The sequence below is a fragment of the Asterias amurensis genome, chromosome 12 (assembly GCF_032118995.1).
Source record: "Asterias amurensis chromosome 12, ASM3211899v1".
NCBI lineage: Eukaryota > Metazoa > Echinodermata > Asteroidea > Forcipulatida > Asteriidae > Asterias > Asterias amurensis.
The window spans coordinates 10071176-10093428 of NC_092659.1; the positions used below are offsets into that span (position 1 = coordinate 10071176).

The window sequence follows — 22253 nt, forward strand, 5'->3', positions numbered from 1 at the left end:
ATAAATGCAGAGGTTCACTCATTACGTATACAGGTTTTTTTTTAAACGATCCTCCCTTGATTGACAAACGATGAGGTTTCAAGTCGAACAACTGACACCTATTTTTGCATGAACACAAAGGACAGCATTGAACATGCACCATTTTACTATTTGACTGAAGGAAGTGAGTTAATGTTGGGTTCCTCTGGCAATAATTAGTTTTAGTCTTTAGATTAACTACAGTAAGACCTACTCATTGACGGATTTATTCTTGCCATAATCTTAACTACACTTCACAATTATCAAGTTATGTCAATATGTTTGATTTTGCAATGACTAATGACTGTACAATTGTAACAATGTGGCGTTTATTGGGACAAGAAGCTATGAAGACCAAGCGCAGCCGCATGTTGGCGCGCTTTCATTCTCAAATCAGCAATACTTGATGTCTTAGATGTAGACGGCCTCATCATACTGCTCATTAGCGTTGCCAGTGGAAACGCATAGGGAGGAGGGAACATCATCAGCGAAGGTGCATGAGTGAGGATTGACGGTAGAGGGCGGGGTACAGGTGGTGCTGCTGCTGTAGTAATGTTTAATTGCAGTTGTTCTTGTACTCTGTCGAATGGCATTCGCAATGAACCCATACTAAGGTAGGGTGCAACACGGCAAGTATCCACAGTTGTATTGGCTCCAATTGGGGTACCTGTACAAAAGAGAACAGAAAACATGATGATTTCAGTACATAGAGCAATATTTACAGCTCTATAAGTATCAAAAAATAGCAAGTATCAAGTTTGATAAGCCAATATCAAAAGATAGCCAGTATCAAGCTCGATAGCCAATATCAAAAGATAGCCAGTATCAAGCTCGATAGCCAATATCAAAAGATGGCCAGTAAGCTCGATAGCCAATATCAAAAGATAGCCAGTATCAAGCTCGATAGCCAATATCAAAAGATAGCCAGTATCAAGCTCGATAGCCAATATCAAAAGATGGCCAGTAAGCTCGATAGCCAATATCAAAAGATGGCCAGTAAGCTCGATAGCCAATATCAAAAGATAGCCAGTATCAAGCTCGATAGCCAATATCAAAAGATGGCCAGTAAGCTCGATAGCCAATATCAAAAGATAGCCAGTATCAAGCTCGATAGCCAATATCAAAAGATAGCCAGTATCAAGCTCGATAGCCAATATCAAAAGATAGCCAGGCTGACTCTTTGCGGATGAATGATGTTTAACCTCGCTCAAAATTGTTATAAAACCAGTGCCCAATTTCATACAGCTGCTAAAGCACCGTATTTCTGCTTAGCAGACATGAGCAGGAAACCAACCACAAATGTGACATGTTAGTTTGGCTGGTAACTGTATTCTGTTAAGCAAAATTGTGTTGTGCTAAGCTACTTAGTTGTGCTGATTAAGCAGCTCTGTAGATTGGGCCCAGAGTGTAAAAAATTCATATAGGGACAAATGGTAACGTTTTCGGAAAACGGTAAAAAACAAATTTCTATTCCCGATGCACGGAGCTTTTAAAAGGGACATTATGTGAAAAAACGAACGAAAATAACACAATACGTCAAGGGGACTCGTGCTCTTTCATATAAAAACAAATATCAGAAATTTAAGAAGTTTAAAGCTTTATAAAAATATTAAAAAACATAGCAATATCAAATAGACTGGCATTCTTTATCCAAATGATAAGTGTATTGTTTTTGATTTTTCTTTTTTTTCCCAATGCTTTCTTATATTTGTTTCAGTTGATATGTGTCCCCTGGCTGCATTCTGTGCATGTGTCCCACTGCCACGCGTCTTTTCCCATCAGTACACGAAAATTATTTTGAACGAAGATTAATTTTTGTTCGTTTATAGGCATATTTGTGTTTGTTTGAACGAAGATTTGTTCCCATTTCTATTCACGTATGTCCCTTAAAAGCCCCGTACTGAACGAGCTTAAACACGGGCTTGTTTAAGTCCCTTTTTGACTCTTCTTTTACTCAACAAGACTTCACATGTACGGCACAAATTATCGGTGTGTAACACGTTCCAACTTATCGCATCACATTTGGTTCGTTTTCAATGACACATTGTTAGTTTATTATCATTTACCAACGTTACAGCAAACTAAACAAAAACTATTGTGTTTTCTTATTTAACTATAGGCATACTCAAATCTGAAGCCTATTCCCCTATCGAGAGGTGCTTTAAACAATCTGGTTATTAAAGTATATCCTTTGCATTGCACACTTTCTTCCGGATGCTAAACCTTTAAAATCCGATTTGCATATAGGCAAATAACCTTACAATGAAATCAATTAAAATAAAGGATGTCTGCGGCCAGATTAGTATCATATTCCAGGTTTAAAAGGTTTCACAACTTCAATTCCGTCACTATCAACCGTACTTATTTACTCTATAGTTTCTTAATACAAGAAGCAAAAAGGGGTCCCATTAATGAATTAAATCGATGAATCCACTAATAAAATTGATTTGATTACTGATACATGACCAGGACTCGGCAAGCAATCCTCATAGGATAATTTAATAAGCACGACTCTTTGCCAAGACAGAGTATATTGACCGGGTTCTTGTTGGTGGGCCGCGGGGCGATGATGCACCTTTCTCCCGTCAAGTGAGCGCTGGCGGTACGCTCCCTGGCGGGACGCTCACTCCGGGTAGATTGCTACTCCGCCGCAAGATTCAATTGGATGAAATATTTTGATTCAATTATATAAAGCAAAGGAGTGTTACGGTCAGAGACTATTGGTTGGGCAGGCGCTTGCTAGGCAGAGATAATCGAATGATGAGTGTTAGATGATGGAAACGAGGTGCAATCAATGCCGCAGGATGCGCGATATATAGTAACTCAGACAAGTCATAAGACTGAAGAGTAATCTTCATTATAAGCGCGATTATAAACCATTGCAGCTTCTCAGATCAGTTTTCAACAACATTATCATAAGTGTAAATGTTTGTTTAGTGTTCACTTTAACCCAAAAGTAGTTAAAATAACCGTATCAATTAGTTTACACTTCATCATTTCAGAGTATAGCTTGGGTACATTATTCGGACGTAAACCGAGGGTCACCATAAACGACCTGGGGTGGATTTCACAAAGGTAGTCCTAACTTAGGACTAGTCCTAGGCAATGCTAAGAGCATGCTAAGAGATAGGACTGGTCCTAAGTTAGGACCAGTAACTCATCCTAACTTAGGACTGGTCCTATCTCTTAGCATTGCCTAGGACTAGTCCTAAGTTTTAGGACTACCTTTGTGAAATCCACCCCTGAACGTAGCTGATAATGCGCTACAAGATACAATTACTTTGGGGGAAATGACCTTGAAAGAAACAAGTGTCCATTCGAAACGTCGTTGACAAACACATGGTCAATAGCAACAGAAGAACATATAAAGGTGGATTTAACGGGCCAAGGTTATCCATCTATCTTACCAGTGTGTTCAATGAGCTTATTTACTAGCATTTAGCATAATAGCTTGCTTTCATACTGTTTCAATTTGGTCTGGGGTTCGTCCGAGAGTGTCAGGGTTATCATGTTTCTTTATTTACGTGTTTAATGTCCCTTAAACTGTATATGTTGATGTAATTTTTATAAATCTTTTTATCTTCTCAATTTTGTGTGGTTTTGACGAATCAAATAAATAAATAAATAAATAAATAAATAAATAAATAAATAAATAAATAAATAAATAAATAAATAAATAAATAAATAAATAAATAAATAAATAAATAAATAAATAAATAAATAAATAAATAAATAAATAAATAAATAAATAAATAAATAAATAAATAAATAAATAAATAAAAATAGCAGTTTTTAGGGATAATATCGTTTGCACTTGCTTATTGCAGCCCTTCACCTGGCTGAGGACCTAGCTTTAAACTGGCTTACTGACTTTAAAATGAGATCAGCATAGCATATGACATCATCATCATTGCAGTTATACGGAATAAAGAGATCATGGTTGATCTATGTTAAAAGCAAAGCAAACTACAAACTAAAACATGAATAACCAGCAGAATATTTGCTAGGAACAGAAAAGATCCGGAAAGTGCGCAGGAGATTGTAACAGCACAGAATTATTCCAATTGATTTAAATTGCCCTTTGCGAATTCAATCACTAGACGTCGGGGGGTATAGCGGGGAAACGAAGCGGGTATTTGCGTATGCAGTCTTAATCCAATTAGGGCAAGATGCCTGATCACCATTGAATCTCGTAAACTACGCATTAACTTGTAATTGCTGCACCAAAGAGAACTTTATCAAAATATCATTAACAACGTGTTAAGTGTGTAATGCAACTACCATAATACGACAGAGATTAAGATTGCCTAAGGCTACCCGAAAGCTCTCTTATATTGGATTAAGATATCCAACTTAAACAGCAGTAGAGATGGGTATTAATATCGAGACTGAAAAACACTACAATGATAGCGAGAAGTAATCTTACGTAATGTGTGTCTAAAGCTAATCAGTGTAGATTCATACCAGAAACAGGAAAAATGTGAAAAGTGTAAAGAATAAGGCAAGTCATATTAAGAGAATTGAACTTCTGTGGTCATGTTTGAGGGCTGAACTCCCCCTCCAAAGGAAAATCTGGGCCCCTTAAATTGGATTCGATCCGCGGGCTCAAATCCGCTTGAGATGTGCTATCAATTTACTAGGCCCCGAAAAGGACGCTTAAGTGAATTTTGTGTCAATTAAGGGGTCGTTAAATTGCTATTAGTGGGCCCTCTAATCCAATTGGTGGGACAAAAGTGAGGCATGAGTGCCAAAGAAGGCATTTTACGATGGAAAGGCAAATTACTTTGCATTATTCCTTTTCTTCAGAGACTCTGTGAAACGGAAGAATTTGACTAATCAATAGAAGCAACCCTTTATTCAAAGAGTAAAGTCCTTAATTCAATGACTCATGACTATATTTCCTTGTTTGTTATTTCTAAGAACGTTAAACTTATTGCAATCCTTCAAAAAGGGAACACTGCTACTTCATGCACTGGTTTATCAAAAACACTTCTCATAAAAAGAGAAAAAAAGAGTTTAAATATTCTTTGTTTTCCCTTAATGGCAGTGGACACTATTGGTAATTACTCAAAATTACTATTAGCATAAAACCTTACTTGGTAAACGAGTAATGGGGAGCTGTTGATAGTATACAAAATTGTGAGAAATGACTCCCTCTGAATAAACGTAGTTTTCGAGAAAGAAACAATTTTCCACTAAAATATTTGAATTAGATTTCGAGACCTCAGATTTTGAGGTCCCCCAAAAAAGCACACAACTTCGTGTGACAAGGTTTTTTCTTCGCAACTTCGACTACCAATTGAGCTCTAATTTTCACAGGTTTGTTATTTTATGCATAGGCCTATGTTGAGATACACCAAGAGAAAAGACTGGTCATTGACAATTACCAATAGTATCCAGTGCCTTTAATGATTATGAATAAAACGCATATTCCTTAACATGAGCCATAATGCATTATGATGGACACATATAAAACCGCTCGTAAGTAACGTGAGTAATATAGTTGTTGTTTTAAGCTCACCCTATTGACCAGCTCAGCAACCTGAGAGATGCAATTTGTTTTCCCAAATTCATGGCAAAATTAAAAAAAAACTAAAACCCAACCGATGAAAATGACAAGTTCAGGTTCAAACTGCATTTGTTTTTGCACATCAAAGATCCTCTATAGCTAGCCCAAGTGTAAGACCAAGATGTTCTCCGAATTCAAGCGGAACGTACCTTAAGATTATTGGCAGCAACATTTATTTAAAGCCATTATACACTTTCGGTAAACAGTATTGTTCAAGTCTCACACTTCGTGTATCACAACTTATATATGAAATAACAAATTTGTAAAAATCGGTCATCGAAGTCGGGAGAAAATAACGGGAAAACCCATTTTTGTTTCCGCGCGTTTCGCCGTGTCATGACATGTGTTTAAAATAAATCCGTAATTCTCGCTAACGAGAATTTATATTGTTTAAAAAAAAATGTTTTCTCAAAAAGTAAAGCGTTTCAAGGAACAATATTTCAAGAGAAGTCTTTCACCATTACCTTTCTGTAAACCCTGTAAGTTATTTGTAAATCTGTGAATTTTTTTTTCTCTGTACCGAAAGTGTATTATATGGCTTTAAAAGACGAACGAACTAACTTTGCTTTAATTAATCAATCAACCCAATTGTATTATAAACAGTTAAGTCAAACGAAATCTCACAATAGTGTCTCTGGATTTTTAAACAATTAAAACGTTAGAAGTATGTTAGAAGTATGTAAGTTGACTATATGAGCGAAACAAATACACAGAAGGAGAAGTTAAGACGCCGTGGTGCACAGTCAAGTTTCATTTGCCTGATTGCATTGCCTTATAATGGGACAATGCTGAAGAGGCGAGAATCTACACAAAAAACATTATTTTACCTATAAAGAACGTACAAAAATACATACAAATATACAGTCTGCTACGGAAAATTCTCGTGGTTTAGCTTGAATTTTTATTTGAAGGGGGGGGGGGGATTAGTGAAAGACCCCCAAAAGGTGTACCGGATCAAAATAAAGGGGTAAAACTTTAAAAGGTTCAAATTGTTTAAATCCCTTCACAGAAATTTACTTTCCGTTTTCTTAAATATTTGTATATATATAAAATAATGTTTGCTTTGTAACCGGCATCATTTATGCATGCACAGCTCTATTGTCAAGTATATTACATCATTTCCAGTGGAACATTTTTGTCATTGGGTTAAAAATTCAGTTCAATTCAATACGAAGTTTGGGATTACCAGCATTACGTTGGAGATGTTCTCTCTTTATCCGTATTAAGTCAATGCTTTGCGAGTCTGGATTTAATCTGCGGCTTATAAATCTGGCTTTAACGAATGAGGTTGATGCAATAACGAACTCGTGTATTGTTCCTATAATCGAATCACAGTGATTTGGTTAAGTAACTGTCCAAAAAGACTGTGTGTAAGAAAAAAAGTACATGATAAAGGTGCTTGACTGCAAACCACTATGGATCCAGTAATAACAGTTAGCTCTTCATAGCTTTATCATAGTCTTTGATTATCTGCACGGCCTGAGAAACGTAGGAATTGGTGTAAGTTGATATTTGGTTTGCGGTAACACCATGTGTGTAATTCTACTTGCCAGGTAGAGTTTGTTCATATAGAGAACTGTCTTGCTTTATTCTACTACCGCGGAGTAGATTTATCGGATGTTCGGGGGACTTCTCAGTTCTGAAAAGAACTGTCCTGCTTTTGCTTTTAACAACAAGTACTATACCCGGGCGGAAGGTATAGGAAATTGGCTGGGACTATTATACTTTAGCTTAAAGGATCATAATTAACTGCAATACCGCGGAGTCAGTTCTTGAATTGGTCTCAACGTTTCGACTAGCTGGCTCTAGTCATCGTCAAATATATTGATACCTCAACATGCAATGCCTCAAATCCGATGTGTAAGTTGGTTGTGTTGTATATTACTAACAAGAATGTTCACAGCGAACGTGGTGTTTTGCCTGTTGCTTTTGTCGAGGACTCTAAAACCTAATGTTTATACGTTGGTATATGCCTATCTAAGCCTCCACCAAAAAACGATTTGTATTGCAATATTGCGATATTTTTAAATATGTTTTACCTAGATACATGATGCATATTATTTCAAAAGTTTATCTCAATCCACTTTACGTTTATGCAATATAGTCCCTGGTGTATAATGGCATGCCACTGACTCGAGTAAGCTGCTACATTTAGTAGTACGGTACCCAAACCGCGCCAAACCAGGCCGCCGTTTCTGGCGACGAATGCATCAAATAGGGAAGTTCAGCTGCAAGTTACGTAAGCAAAACGTGAACGTGAACGTCAGAAAATTTCGTTGTTAAATCCCTGTTTTTTTTGGCCATGCGTGAAGTTACCATTTTTCATGGCAGGTACGTACGTGCAGACGTGTGAGCATGAAATAAGCCCAAAGTGGTGACGGCACCTTTAGACACAGCACATTTTTTTGACGCTCACGTTCACGTGTTTGGTCACGTAACGAGCAGCTAAACCTCCCCATTTTACATCCCGATTTAAAATAACCTTCGGTTTGTTAGTGCAGTCCACACGGTTTGCGATACGCTTTGGCGTAAAATTAATTCTCAATCAGACACTTCGATAGACTTGACTCAAGTCCCAATCCCCTTGAGAATCCTTTTATTTTCAATCCTATCGCCTATCAACGTCAGAAAACTCCAACCTACGCCGCAATTTTGACTGCGGGTATGCTGAAATAGGTACCTCTCACACGAGAACGGGAATCTAATCAAGTCTAGATATTGGAGATCGCGCACTATTTCTTCGTTTTCTCTTAAGTTTCCAGATTTGATTACATGTTTGTTCATTACGTTAGTTTTCATACCATCAATATGCTTTTGGGGTTGAACAAAATGATTTGACAAAAGTAAAAAATCACACAAAAATTCACCCACGTTAATCTCCCATAGCTGATGGATCAGAGGTGACCGAAAGCTCATCGGTAACCCTGGTTATTACTCAAAATAATTATTAGCATAAAACCTTAATTGAGCTCAAATTTTCACAGGTTTGTGAAATGAATTTGTCACATGGTACAGATTTATTGTATACATCTACGTTCAAATATGATTACAATGAAATTTTCAATGTACAAAACAATGAAATTTTCAAGTTCATTTATAATATTATATGAAATTGTGCAGATTTCCTTCAGTTTTAAAAAGTCTCGATGATTTTGTGAAGTTTTCTTACTATTCCACCTGCTTTCTCTCCTGAAGATCATCCCCACTTAGAACGAAACGTCGATCTTTTCAGAACCGCAACAGCTCATTAAAGAGATTTTATCACGTGATGTTACGGCAAACGTTAATGTACAGATTGTTTTCACACATGTTTAAATTCCTTCTTTTTGTCATCATAAATTAAACCTAATCAAAATTTTATTTATATATTATTTTTTAGCCATAAACAACTTCACTGCAAAAACTGGAGTGTCGAAAATGACACCGTGTTTGTTGTCAAACATGTAGATACCGAAAAGAGGGTCGAAATTAACATAATATGTTGTGAAAATAAATACAAATGAAGAAACACTTAAAGGAACATTGCAGAATTGGTATAAAAAACTTACACGGTCTAATGGTGTTGATAGTAGAACAGACCCCTTTAAATCTACTGTCTGAAATGTCACATTTAATGATAAATAAATAAAAACTAATTACCCCTTAGGAGCTCATTGAGGATTTAATTTATTTTTTTTTGCATCGACGTCATGCAAAATAATCGTTTTTTCCCCCCAGTATTTTCTTGTGACCCAGATGGCCGATCAATCTCAAACTCCTACAGGTTTGTCAGTTTGTGTATTTGTTGGATAACATAAAGTGCTTACACTCCCAGCAACTGTTTTGTTAGAAAAACCAATTCTGTAATGTTCCTTTAAAATTCAACAAAGTAAAATGAGTGTTTACCTTTCCCGCCTATGTGTTCCTGCTTCCGACACTTTGCCCGCCTGTTTTGAAACCATACCTGTCAAACCAAAGACGTCAAAAGTTAAAAGAGCGTAAACTTCCAAAATAAAATTGTCCAAGAATGCCTAAAAACACATCGTGTAACGTATAGACGATTTGTTATTTCTACCAGCTGAATGAAAATACGAGGAATTGTTCGACATTATTAGAATAAAACAATACTCTTAGAGTTGTGGGCAATATGGAGATACATAATAGTGGTTGGCGTGCATAGTGACACGACAGGCTGCATATATCATCATCCTTATTAAAAACAACATTGAAAAGGTCTCATGCAACATATTCACCAATTAATCATCAACCTTCAACTCACATTTTGTGCAAGACCTGGTTTGGAAACCACGAGCCTACACTGCAAACACTAGGGTGTTAAAATTCACAACATAAGTGTTGTCACATAATTATATAAAGAGGGAATAACACTTAACATCATAGCGTGTTAAAATAACACAATTATAATTGTTTGTACAAAAATGTGTGTTATTTTAAAGGCAGTGGACACTATTGGTAATTTGCTCAAAACAATTGTTAGCATAAAACCTTATACTTGGTAACGGGCAATGGATAGGCTGTTGATGTAAAAAAAAAAAAACATTGTGAGAAACGGCTCCCTCTGAAGTAACGTAGTTTTTGAGAAAGAGGTAATTTCTAACTAAAATAATAATATAAATTGAATTCGAGGCAACCTCAGCTGATGAGGTCTCGAATTCAAGCATCTGAAAAAAACTTGTGCGACATTAGTTGGTTTTCTTTTATTATTCTCTCGCAACTTCGACGCCGAATTGAGTTCAAATTTTCACATCAGGTCATCCAAGACATATAACAGTGTCACTATAAACGAAATTTCAACTATCTCCTATAGACGAGTTTACAATGACTATGCCGTAATAGTTGCCCTACCTGCACTCTTGCTTCCGACAGACCAAGTTTGCGGCTCAATTCTTCCCTCATAAACGCATCCGGATAATGCGTCTCGTCAAATAGCTTTTCAAGCTCGCCCAATTGTTCCACCGTGAAATTAGTCCGACTCCTCCGTTGCTTGAGTTTGCTCGGATGGCTGGATGCTCCGCCGTGGCTTAGGGACGGACTACCGGGAGATATCGTCGTCAGACTCGGGTGTTGTTGAGACTGATGTTCGGTGTCGTCTTGGATTGCGGAGTCTGATCCAACGTCTAGGAGGGTGTCTCGATCAGGGTCTGTATCTGCATCCAAATCGTCTTGTTCATTTGGAGAGATGGAACCATCCGTGAGTTGATGAGTCTCATCAGTCAATGTTGTATCATCCCATGGAGATTTGTGACCGGCGTGTTTGCTCTTATCTGTTTGGTTAGAAAATTATATATTCTAACATTTTTGGGATGCGACGTGTTTTCAACATAGTCAAATAAATAACGTGTTTTGTTTTCGTTTTTCTTTGTTTCGTTTTCTTTTTTCGTTCTTTTTTGGGAGGGGGGTGGGGAACATTACTTCAAACAGTGCCTCTTCAATCCCTGGACCTATTCTCTGAAACAGTCTTCCATCGTTGTCAGATTATCATCTTAATTATGTTTTCAGGAAGCAGCTTGAAAACATTCATATTCCAATGATTGTTCATAATACTTGTACATGGTATTGACTATACATAATGTAATTGGGTGTGTTGCAGTTGTTTGTTTCCACAGTTTTACAGCACTCTGATCATTTAACTGCAACTCGGATAATTACAACTTTGGCTAAGCTTAATATTTCATAAGTTGTTACATTCCATCATCATTCAGAGTAAACGAGATAAAAAAAACTAGAACCATCACAAACAGACCACAAGAAGAAACTATAAATAAATAGTAAACTTGCGGGTTCAACCGTGTCTAAAACGAGCAGAGTATACTGTTCGAAACGTCGAGACCAAACCGGCTCTTTTCAGAGCCAACACTCACTCGAAAAAATGAAGAAGATTTACACACCGTTGTACCCTCAAGTTTACTATTTATTTTTCTTCTTCGTTCTCCACACACCATGCAAAGCTTCAATCAATACTTACAAAGAGACCAGTATGAGCGAAATCGTACAATGGTTTAGTTAGTGCTACCGGATTTTTGTTTCGGCCAAAAATGGCGTAGGCTTATTATTCTGTTTTGTTTACATCTCAGAACCATTTCTTATGGGATTGGCACTTCAACAGAAGAAACTGTGAATACCTGATAGTTTTTAGAAATAACTGCCCGCGACAAGCATAAAAACAAAAGCATTAAATCAAGGTTAATAATACAACTGAAAATACGGAAAGAAAAATATGACACGCATTTAATGCTAGCACATGTTTTTCATGCAATTACAAAAACATTTTTTTAATGCGACGTATTTTCATCAAAGTATTCTTAAATCTCTGCAACTGCAATGAGTCCATACTAAAGTAATACATATAACTCTTAATATATAAACTTATATTTCAAATCACAATTCCGGTTACCGTCAAAGCAATCGCTTGTCTAAAAGTTTTGCAATAAAATGTATTTTGGGATGTAGAAAATAAGAAATTAATATATAGTTTAATATATAGCAAATAAACTAGATAAACGTTGAATTAAAATAACAAACCTGATGTAGTTTTGTGCTTCTTTGATGTTGAAACTTTTCCTAACGGTTTGGTTCCTCTCTTAAACATCGCAATACGAGCCAGTTCAGAATCAGTAGAGCCAATGAGTGCTACGGGAATAGGCGGCAAACTGGCTTCCATCGGTACGGCCTGAGACACGACGGCTGCTGATGAATCAGACGGGTCGCTAGCTCCGTTAGTCGGCCGTGTTTTGCCATGAGAAGCCTTGCTAGCCTTACGGTGGTTCACTGGTGTTTCTCCGATCGCATTCAGCCAGGCTGTAGCATCAAACTTTGGCAGAGTTCGTTTGAGAGAGATAACGTTCGAGTTATTCCTTGAAGATTCGGAAGATTCGAAAGATTTCGTGACAAAAGCTTGTAGTTCTTCCATGTCGTCAATGTACAGTTTCTCCAATTTAAAAAAAGAAGAGTATTTCGATCAATATATTTTGAAGATCAAAGTCATAAATTTGCAGAACCAATTCTTCCAATATTTATAATTGTGTTGGAGTTTTATTTAGCACTGTGTAATTATACGATAACTGGTCGAGAGTGTAACTAGTAATGTACCTTGGACAACTCTAGCAGTGCGATCTGTTTTAGAACTAATGATGAAATGAATGGTTCAAAGTGGACTGAATACAAGGCGTGCCAAAGGATGAGTTTAAGGGCGATCCGTCTACGGGTTGGTGACAAGCCTCAGTAATGATGATCGTATCACTAACTCCAAAGCCTCAATGCTTACTAATGGACTGGACTTACTAATCCAATCAAAATGATCACAATCCCTGAAAGCGAATTACATCGACCAATAGCTGCCCAGAGGATGCGCAGCCAGGCTAACAATCACCACCTTTGAAAACTCGTAACTAAAAGAGCATTAAGTTGAATCAACATAGAAACTGGACACCATCAGATGACCATCCCAGTTGAGATTATGGTTGGTTGCCTGATAACGTCTTCCTTCCTTATGAGCTGCAGTAAATCAGCCGAGTATTGCAATATGCAGCTAGCTGAACGCACCTCTCCTTCGGGGTAAACCGTCTACAGCTCGCTCGGTGTCGCGATTGGATTATGCGCGTTTTGATAATTTCCTCCCAATGGTACGTAAGGAACGATTGACTTTTAATGGGAATGCTATCCGCAAAGTGATGAAAAGAAATTGGGTCTTAACTAGATTAACTGCTCTATTATAGACTGGGTTTGGTGACTTAGCATGGGCACTGACCGCGTGCCTGCAGGTTGTTGCTGCAGTCGTTATTTGGCAAGCAATTGGAGAAAGGTGACGCCCTAAAATGAGATTTCATCAAGGTATGAGCCCACAAGCAACCACGCAATCCTTGCAAATAGCGTTGGTTAGCCATGCAGGCGTAAATAAGGGTCCAAAGTAAATGGAGATCAAATTGGCAATCCGCGTTGGTGATCACTTGAAAGGGTGGACAGATTGTTTTGTGTCTGTGTTTGTTTGTTCGTTTGTTTATTTGTTTGTTATAAGGTACTTTTGCGTCAATGTACTAAAACTATACCTATAGCAATTGGTGGGGCTCCAGAAGCGCAAGTTTATTATTGTGTGAAAGATGTTGCACTTACTGGAAGACGTCGACGAATATTCTTGCTAAATCCTATCATTTGCTTTTATTCTGTACTTAAAGTGGTGCCATTTTCTGTTCCTATTGTTTGTTCTTTCTCTAAGGGTTCGCAGCTGCTGCTTATTTCTGTTATGGGTTACAACAATTCCATGGTCCGTGTTGCTTGTTCAGCAGTAGACTTGATTCAAATCCCGTTCTCGTGCGAGAGGTCCCCAGCATACCCGCCGTCAAAATGTAGCTGTTGTGGTCCCGCCACAGGTTGGAGTTTTCTCCAAATAAAAGGACTCCCATGGGACTGGGACTTGAGTCAAATCTAGTTCAGCAGAAGAAAATTACAAAGCAGTCAAAGGTAAAAAAAAAACATGATACACTTATAAACTTAGTTATTTGTTTTATTAAAAAATGTGTTATAATATTTAGGGCCACGTGTTCCATAAAAAAAAAAATCTTTGTCAATCCAAGTGCTTTAGCTACTTCACAAAAAATACCTCACCTACCAGACAGTAATTAGAAATGGAAAGTAATTTTATTGTTTTAAAGATTCCTGTGTATAGTTTCAACTGCGACACAGGCTTGGAAACTTGACAATAAGAAATTAACGTGATCTTTAACATCGGAGAAAACAAAGTAAAAAGTGTATTGTCACCCTAAGGTCTTTAAGGGCAGTGGACACTATTGGTAATTACTAAAAATAATAATAATCACAACAACTTTCTTGGTAAACGAGTAAGTGGGAGAGGTTGGTAGTATAAAACATTCTGAGAAACGGCTCCCTCTGAAGTAACGTAGTTTTCGAGAAAGAAGTAGTTTTTCACGAATTTGATTTCGAGACCTCAAATTTAGAATTTGAGGTCTCGAAATCAAGCATCTGAAAGCACACAACTCCGTGTGACAAGGGTGTTTTTCCTTTCATTGTTATCTCACAACTTCGATGACCGATCGAGCTCAAATTTTCACAGGTTTGTTATTTTATGCATATGTGAGAAGACTGGTCTTTGACAATTACCAATAGCGTCCACTGCATTTAAGTTATTGACCCTGAATATCGCTCTCTTGTGGTCAAATCAAAAGGTGATAAAATGCTCATCAATTTAGAAAAGTAACAGCCTTTAAACAAAAATGCTCGGTGAAAAATACACTTTATTGTTTTTCTTTTCTCTCCCGCCCCCTTTTTTTGTTTGGGGGGGGGGGGTGTCCACGGGCCTCAGCCGCCCACGACAAATATAAAAACAACTAAGTAAAATTGAAAAAGTGGTCCTACGCCAGCGACCAAACTATTATCAACATAATAATATATATCTCCGTCCGTACCAAACACCCCGAGTTGAGAGTTAATTACCCAAACATACAATCCCTAGAACTTACAAGTTATGATCAATAAATCTGTCATTACACAACCTTTTGAGATCCCTGGAAATACTATCTGCGCCTGGCGTATTGATCCCGATGACGATTCAAGAATAGAGGACTTTGTGTGACTCTTTTGTAGTAAAATATCAAAAGACGTGATTCGATGAAATATAGTTTTGTTTGCCACATCTATCACGTCAATGTATTGAAAATAACTGAAACCAACTGCAGTATGTGGAGTCTGCTATCAGACTTTTTAATAATTATTTAGAAATAGCCCCTTAGAAAGGCACTGGACACTATTGGTATAATCGTCAAATACCAGTACTCAAATTGTACTCAATTGGTCGGCGAATTGCGAGATAAAAATGGAAGAAAAAAACTCTTCTCGCAAAAGTTGTGTACTTTCTAATGCTTGAATTCGAAACCTCAGCTGAAGTCTCGCAATTCAGATATTTTAGTGAGAAATGACTTCTAAAATACGTTACTTCAGGGGGATCTGTTTCTCACAATAGTTTGTATGAACAGCTCTCCATTGCTTGTTACCAAGTAAGTTTCCATGCTAACAATTGTTTTGGGTAATTACCAATAGTGTCCACTGCCTTTTAAACATGTTATTAAGTGAGCCAGAAAATAAGGAATAAAATATGAGAATAATAATTATAGCGATAATGGAACCACGGCATTATCTGGTCGATCAAAGAGCCATAGCAACCCATGCTACAATGAGAAGCGTACCTCCATACGGAGCTACTTTCACTGGAGTCGGATCACTCGTCATTGCATAGTAATAACACGGCCCACAGAATAAGGCCATTCCACTTGCCATCAACGAACCAACCTAGAAAGGAAATCAAGTAATGTATTAGATACTGAAGCAAATTGTTCTCTCGTAACGCATTTAGCTGTAGGCCTTTTAAACAGACCCAAATTACATATTCACTAAGCTATAACCTAAATGATCAACTTTCCCTCTGATGGTTAACGTTTTAGTGTGTTTTAGTATAACGATACAAGTCTAAACATCATTTCAAAGTTAAAGGATTTGGGAACTTTTTGCAAAATGTCCACAGTTTGAAGATAATGGTAGTAGAAAGCGTACCTTAAAGCCATTATACACTTTCGGTAAACAGTATTGTCCAAGTCCCACACTTCGTGTATCACAACTTATATATAAAATAACAATCCTGTGGAGATTTAGGCTCAATCGGACATCGGAGTCGGGAGAAAATAACGGGAAAACCCACTCCTGTTTTCGCGCGTTTCGCCGTGTCATGACATGTGTTTATAACAAATCCGTAATTCTCGCTAACGAGAATTTATATTGTTTTACCGTTTTCTCAAAAAGTAAAGCATTTCATGGACTAATATTTCAAGAGAAGTCTTTCACCATTACCTTCTGTAAACCCTGTAAATTATTTGTAAATATGTGAACTTTTTTTTTTTCTGTACCGAAAGGGTCCAATGGCTTTAAAATATTAGTTGCTAAGGTGCTGTGGTTTTTGAGAAATGAGTAAAACAATGTTGCGAGATAACGTATACATGCTGAAATAATTGTCGTGACTTGTTTTACTCATTTCTCAAAAACAAGCACTTAAACAAGGACTATTTTAAGGTACGCTTTCTCATTGTTTTCAAACTATGTGAGCTTAATGTAAATCGGTGGACATTGTGTTTTGTGTTTTGTGCCTCACAAAAAATACCCAGACCCTTTAAGATAAAAGACATGGAGGTATTCATCAGGATATTGGACGGTACTAACCAGCATCGGGCGCCTCGTTAACGGTGCTGCCAATAGAGCTAAGCTATGTAGGAAATGATACTTGTTGGCTGAATCAAATACCTGACAAAACAAATGAAAGTTTAAAGTGTTACATGGAATCAGAAAAGTACAAACAATGGCTCCTTTATTTTAAAAAACAAAAAAAAGAAGAAGAAAAAAACATGGTCTCGATATGAAAGAAAGACGGGAGAAACTCTTTCCTCCAATCTACATTACGTTTATCTTTGAGTTCATTGAGATTCTACACGAAAATGATCTCTGTTAATTTTTACACAACAAGCATGTACCGGGCTCAATTTCATGGCTATGGTAAACACGAGCAAAATAATCTGCGTTCCGGAAGCAGAACACTTCTGCAAGCCATGTAGATAGAACAAGTTATATATATCAGTTATAAAATAATACACGACTACTGTGCTGTAATTTGGCACTTGTTGAGTAAAGGCTGGCTCACTTAGTAGCAGCGAAGACCCCGCGAAAGGTGGCAAACGTGAAAATCCCAAAACGTTGGCGGCAAAGCGAAGGCAAATGAGGGAAAACCAAAATTCGCTGACGGGTGGGAACGTCCTTCAGCGACAATACGACGGCAAGGGACGAACGGCTGTGGCAGGGAACTGGGTCTAGCGAGAAAAATCGGACGTTGTTAGGGCGGCGAGTGACGATGTATTGACGGAGCCTGGCAACAAGGAACCAGGTCTGACGGCTGGCAGCGGATTGTGTGGCGGCACGGAACGGCAGCTGACGGTGGGTTGCGGCGACGATGATGTGACTCAACGGCCGACACCAAAGCCTGTGTGTGTGCGGGTCGAATAAATAGACGAGTTAGGCGTTCCCACTCTTCACAATGTTCTGGTAATCCACTCAGGCAACGACTACCAACGAATATGTGACGACCTCAAAGCGACTAGAGACGGAATTGCACAGCATGGAAATGTCTAGCAACAGACCGACTGTCTGCGTAAAGGAAATGAGGGTTGTTCTCCAAAGAAATCTGAACGGAATCACAACAAAACATTTTGCCGTCACAAAGTTTACAACAAGTTGAGAATTTGCCGACGGACGCGACTGATAATTTCGGCCATCTGCGGTCGCTAGCGGATTCATCAGCGACAATTGTAGGGCAGCACACGATGCTTGGCGGCAAATTCAAAATTGCAAATCGCAGCTAAACTGCCGTACCCTCTATTCGTCATAGTGTGAGTCAGCCATGGTGATCAGCGTAAACGTCGATGGTATGAAATTGGGATGAGGTCTATTAAAAAATGAGAACTACATTGACACCATATCAGGAAAGAATGTGAGGGGACCAGTTATTCTAATTCATTGAAATAAAACAAATAGATACGCATTCAATTTGCGTTCGCTTCCGGCAACGGAAATGGCAGACTTTGTCCCAAGTATGCGATCGAGGCTTCTAATCTACCTCAAGGCCAGTACATTTTTGCCTAAAACAGCGCCCTTTTTATAGATTAACCTCAGTCATTAGATTGCGAGTTGGGGCGACTTATAGTTAATCTTTGGGCGTTTTTCGTGGCTAACCGCAATCTCAGACTTGAAATCAAGTCTACGGAAACGCACGCTCGTCGTGTCCTGCAAACGGGTTTCCAATCACTCAGTGGTCCATGAAATAACTGATATTTTACTGATTAGAAAACAACATACAATGTGCAAATGTAGAGGTGACCAAAGGCAAATTTTCATCGGGACCTTACAATGGCATTATATATACCTCTTTGTTAAAACCCAAAGCAAACACAGAGATAGGTTGTTAAATGTGTTTGTTGCCAGTCGTCCAAATTGAGAATTTTGAAAAGGATTTAGCCTAAAAACTGGCAGAAACGAAAACACCTCTACGAGTATCACACCTGGGTCATTTAACACAATAATAATTACCTGTTTCTCATGCTCTAGCTCAGCTCTGGGCTTCAATACTGAAACACAAAATTAAGAATTAAATTACTTTAAACTCCATTTTGTAAAGTGTATACATCTTCCATTGGCGACGGTCGACCAAGCTTACACAAACAAAAACGAGCGCAAGGACTATTTTGTAATTGTGGGTTTTTGTGAATAACCCACCAGACCAAGCAAACTTTCACACTGGCAAGAGACAGATCAGATCTTTCCAAAGAAGGTCAAATAAGATAAGGTTGCTGTTAAAGGCACTGTACACGTTTGGTAATTACTCAAAATATATATTAGTATTAAACCTTGGTAACAATCAACTGAGAGCTATTGGCTTGTTATTTTATGCATGTTGGTATACACCAGTATTGTGAGAATTCTGGTTTTTTAAAGTTGACAAACGTGTTCAGTGCCTTTAACCCTATTTGGGTACGGCGGACACTATAACGGTGTACTGTTTGGTTTGGGTGTAAACAGACAATAATTAGCAAAAACTATAGTGTCCACCATATCTCGAAATGGCTTATTGGCGTTGACCGATCCGAATTTGCCTGACACCTCAGTAGCGCCATTATGGTTGTGTACCCAGCCAGATCACCCCGAGGTTACAAATATTACGAACTTTGGCATAAATTGACCAATCTCAATGATTTTTTAATTGTGTAAAATACGTTGATAGATGGCATTTGCTCACGCAAAAAGTTTAATTCCTAAAATGGGTATAAGACTCGATTATAAATATGTGTCAAGATAAAAAAAGCAAACTTACAAAATTGCATTACAAAACACAGCTAATAGGTTTTTGGATTAAATTAATATACTTGTTATTTTTTGTATAGAAAATCATTCTTAAACACCTGCCACTAAAAAAAACCAACATTATATTTCTTAACCAGTTTTATCTAGCGCTTTTCACACTTGCAGGGCGTCGAAAGTGCTTTCAGCATTATTACCCCTGGTTACTGGGCATTAAAGACACTAAACACTTTTTGGTAATTGTTAGAGACCAGTCTTCTCAACAATATGCATAGAGTAACAAACCTGTGAAATTTCGAGCTCAATCGGTCGTCGAAGTTGCGAGATAATAATGAAAGAAAAACACCCTTGTCACACGAAGTTGTGTGCTTTCAGATGCTTGATTTCGACACCTCAAATTCTTAATCTGAGGTCTCGAAATCAAATTCGTGGAAATTTACTTCTTTCTCAAAAACTTTTCACTTCAGAGGGAGCTGTTTCTCACAATGTTTTATACTACCAACCTCTCCCTATTGCTTGTTACCAAGTACGGTTTTATGCTAATAATTATTAATCCTTAAACCATCTAAGCTCACTGGTGGGGAGTATGCAGTCTGTGCAACGTTAATAACTCTACTCGGCTAAATCAATCACAAGAACCATCTCTGATAGATAGATAGATAGATAGATAGATAGATAGCTCACACACAGGTACCCATTTACCCCTGGGTGGGAGAAGCAATTATAGTTAAGCTTCTGCATCAAAAACACAAGTGTCACGACCAGGATTCGAACCCACACTATGCTGAACAGAGCTCGGTGCTCATCAAAACCTGTTTTCAATGGACACAAAAGGCCCTACAAGTTTATTGCCATTTGACATCACCTTGGTCATTACAAATTATGTACAGCCTCAGAAAGTATTTCATCTGATCACAAGTATCCAAAAACAACTAGTATTATATAATTTGCAAATAAATCCAGAAGACTTGCCAATTAGGAACCACTTATGCGGTTTTCTGGTCTCTGACTCCATTTCTGAGTAGGCATTTTTGATCATCCATACAGAAACACTTTGGACTACTAATTGTTTGTGTTGCTTGTATTTTAGTTTTATTGTTTGTTGTTTGTTTGTTTGAATGATCTTCCCATCAAGAGAACTCGGCAAACTCTCACAATGGGATAGCTGGCAACAGCCAATCGCTCGCATACAAACATTGGTTTTACGTCTATGATTATGAATTACACCTCAAGAAATTGTGATTCAGTAACTAGACGACAATATCTTTTCTAGTCATTGTGAAATCAGCGGTTAGCTGAGGGATTCGAACCTACAACCTTGTGTCGTGAGAGCAAGTCATGCAGTTGCTTAACCACTTGGCCACAGTGACAATTTGAGGTGTTGATGTTGGTCGTAGCGTCACACGTTATCGACCCTCATATGTTTTCGGTCCCCAACTTTGATTCCCGTTTACCGCTAGATTGTGCAAGCTGCACCGGTGACAGAAGCTATGCAGTTTACTCACGGTCTGTTTTTTCATCAGGCTTAATCATGCTGAGAATAAAGTTTCCTGTCGTTGGTTATGCTCAAACATTTATAAAATGATTGTTTTTTGGTACTAATCACTAGTGCATTATTATGCCAACATTCAAATGAGTCAAAGAAACATCATCCAACCTCGAAAGTTCAAAACAAAATTACTATCTGCAAGGTGAGTTTCATTTTGTTTTAGTCACTAGATGGATCACGTGAGGTGGTTACTATTTGGGATTCCATGGTGTGCCAATATGAGGAAAAAATTTAAATATTTTAAGTGAAAATGACAAAAAGAATATTTTTTTTGATTAACTGCATACTGTAATAAATTCCGATAAGCGTAAAAAATATTACGTCTATATTAAAGAGAATATATCAAATATTGGCTTCTTATCTCCTGAAACAAAACATTACTGGTCAAAAATGGGGGAAAACGGATGGTTATGAAGTGTGTGTGTTTTAAGGGGGTGGGGTGTTTTTCTACCATGCCTTATGATATCTCTGGATTCTAATATAGTAGCCATAATGCCGTGGGACAAAAATGTAATTAAATTTGTTAAGTAGTAATTGAATAATATTTTTGATTTATTTTGCACGCCTTACTAGCTTCGGAATATTCAATAAAATACCAATCAATGAAAGGTGTGAAAACATATGACGTTGCTCCAATGTCGTGCATGCATAAGCACTGTTAATGGCGGACTGTCTCTCGCAACGTAAAACCAAAACTTTAAAATTTCAACACAACATGAAGTGTAAGTGTTATTGTTAAAAAATTGGATTTTTTAAGTTTTTGATAGTGAACAATTTTCCTGTTATCCTACTGAAAACACATGACACCAGGATACTGGTTAACTTGTGAATGTATTAATGTTTGTCAAACTTCAACTACAAGTGTAATTTGCAGATTGTAGCACGCCTGGAAGTCCGCACGCCTCCCTTCATAAAAAATACATTACATTATGTACGAACACTTCGAGTACACATCATGTCAATTGTCATGTCAATGCATGCTACAACAATTACAATAAGTAAGACCATCATAGACGTAGACAAAAACATGTCGTTCGTGTATATACACTTTATCAACATGATATTCCCTAAATTTGAATAAACTATTTCACTCATATTACCATGAGTCCCATAAGCTCCCAATCCAACAGCTGAGGCACCAGATAGTCCTGCTAAACGTACAAATAAAGAACCCGCCAGCTTTCCGCTGGGCGCTGCCATTTTTGTTTTGTTTTT

General features: G+C 37.7%; 2 protein-coding genes across 2 annotated transcripts; both read right to left on the reverse strand.

Annotated features, from left to right (window-relative positions):
• Window positions 1–347: 347 nt before the first annotated feature.
• LOC139945263 (uncharacterized) lies at window positions 348–12497 on the reverse strand. The gene is made up of 4 exons (XM_071942594.1): window positions 12110–12497; window positions 10433–10851; window positions 9473–9530; window positions 348–685 (listed from the first exon to the last, which is right to left on the reverse strand). The coding sequence occupies exons 1-4, from the start codon at window positions 12495–12497 to the stop codon at window positions 348–350; spliced, it is 1203 nt and encodes a 400-aa protein (XP_071798695.1).
• Window positions 12498–14855: 2358 nt separating this feature from the next.
• On the reverse strand, window positions 14856–22253 carry LOC139945000 (transmembrane protein 256 homolog). The gene is made up of 4 exons (XM_071942223.1): window positions 22139–22253; window positions 18722–18759; window positions 16808–16888; window positions 14856–15886 (listed from the first exon to the last, which is right to left on the reverse strand). Exons 1-4 carry the CDS (start codon window positions 22236–22238, stop codon window positions 15743–15745), a joined length of 363 nt encoding a protein of 120 aa, XP_071798324.1. The 5' UTR covers window positions 22239–22253; the 3' UTR covers window positions 14856–15742.

Excerpts from the sequence above, each read along its gene's own strand:
- LOC139945000 (XM_071942223.1), bottom strand. The coding sequence starts at position 22,238 with ATGGCAGCGCCCAGCGGAAAGCTGGCGGGTTCTTTATTTGTACGTTTA. Across the intron at positions 18,760-22,138 it reads GGGAGCTTATGGGACTCATG|TATTGAAGCCCAGAGCTGAG; the intron begins GTAATATGAGTG and ends TTTGTGTTTCAG. Across the intron at positions 15,887-16,807 it reads TAACGAGGCGCCCGATGCTG|GTTGGTTCGTTGATGGCAAG; the intron begins GTTAGTACCGTC and ends TTTCCTTTCTAG.
- LOC139945263 (XM_071942594.1), bottom strand. The coding sequence starts at position 12,497 with ATGGAAGAACTACAAGCTTTTGTCACGAAATCTTTCGAATCTTCCGAA. Across the intron at positions 9,531-10,432 it reads TGTCGGAAGCAAGAGTGCAG|GTATGGTTTCAAAACAGGCG; the intron begins GTAGGGCAACTA and ends TTGGTTTGACAG. Across the intron at positions 686-9,472 it reads GGAACACATAGGCGGGAAAG|GTACCCCAATTGGAGCCAAT; the intron begins GTAAACACTCAT and ends TCTTTTGTACAG.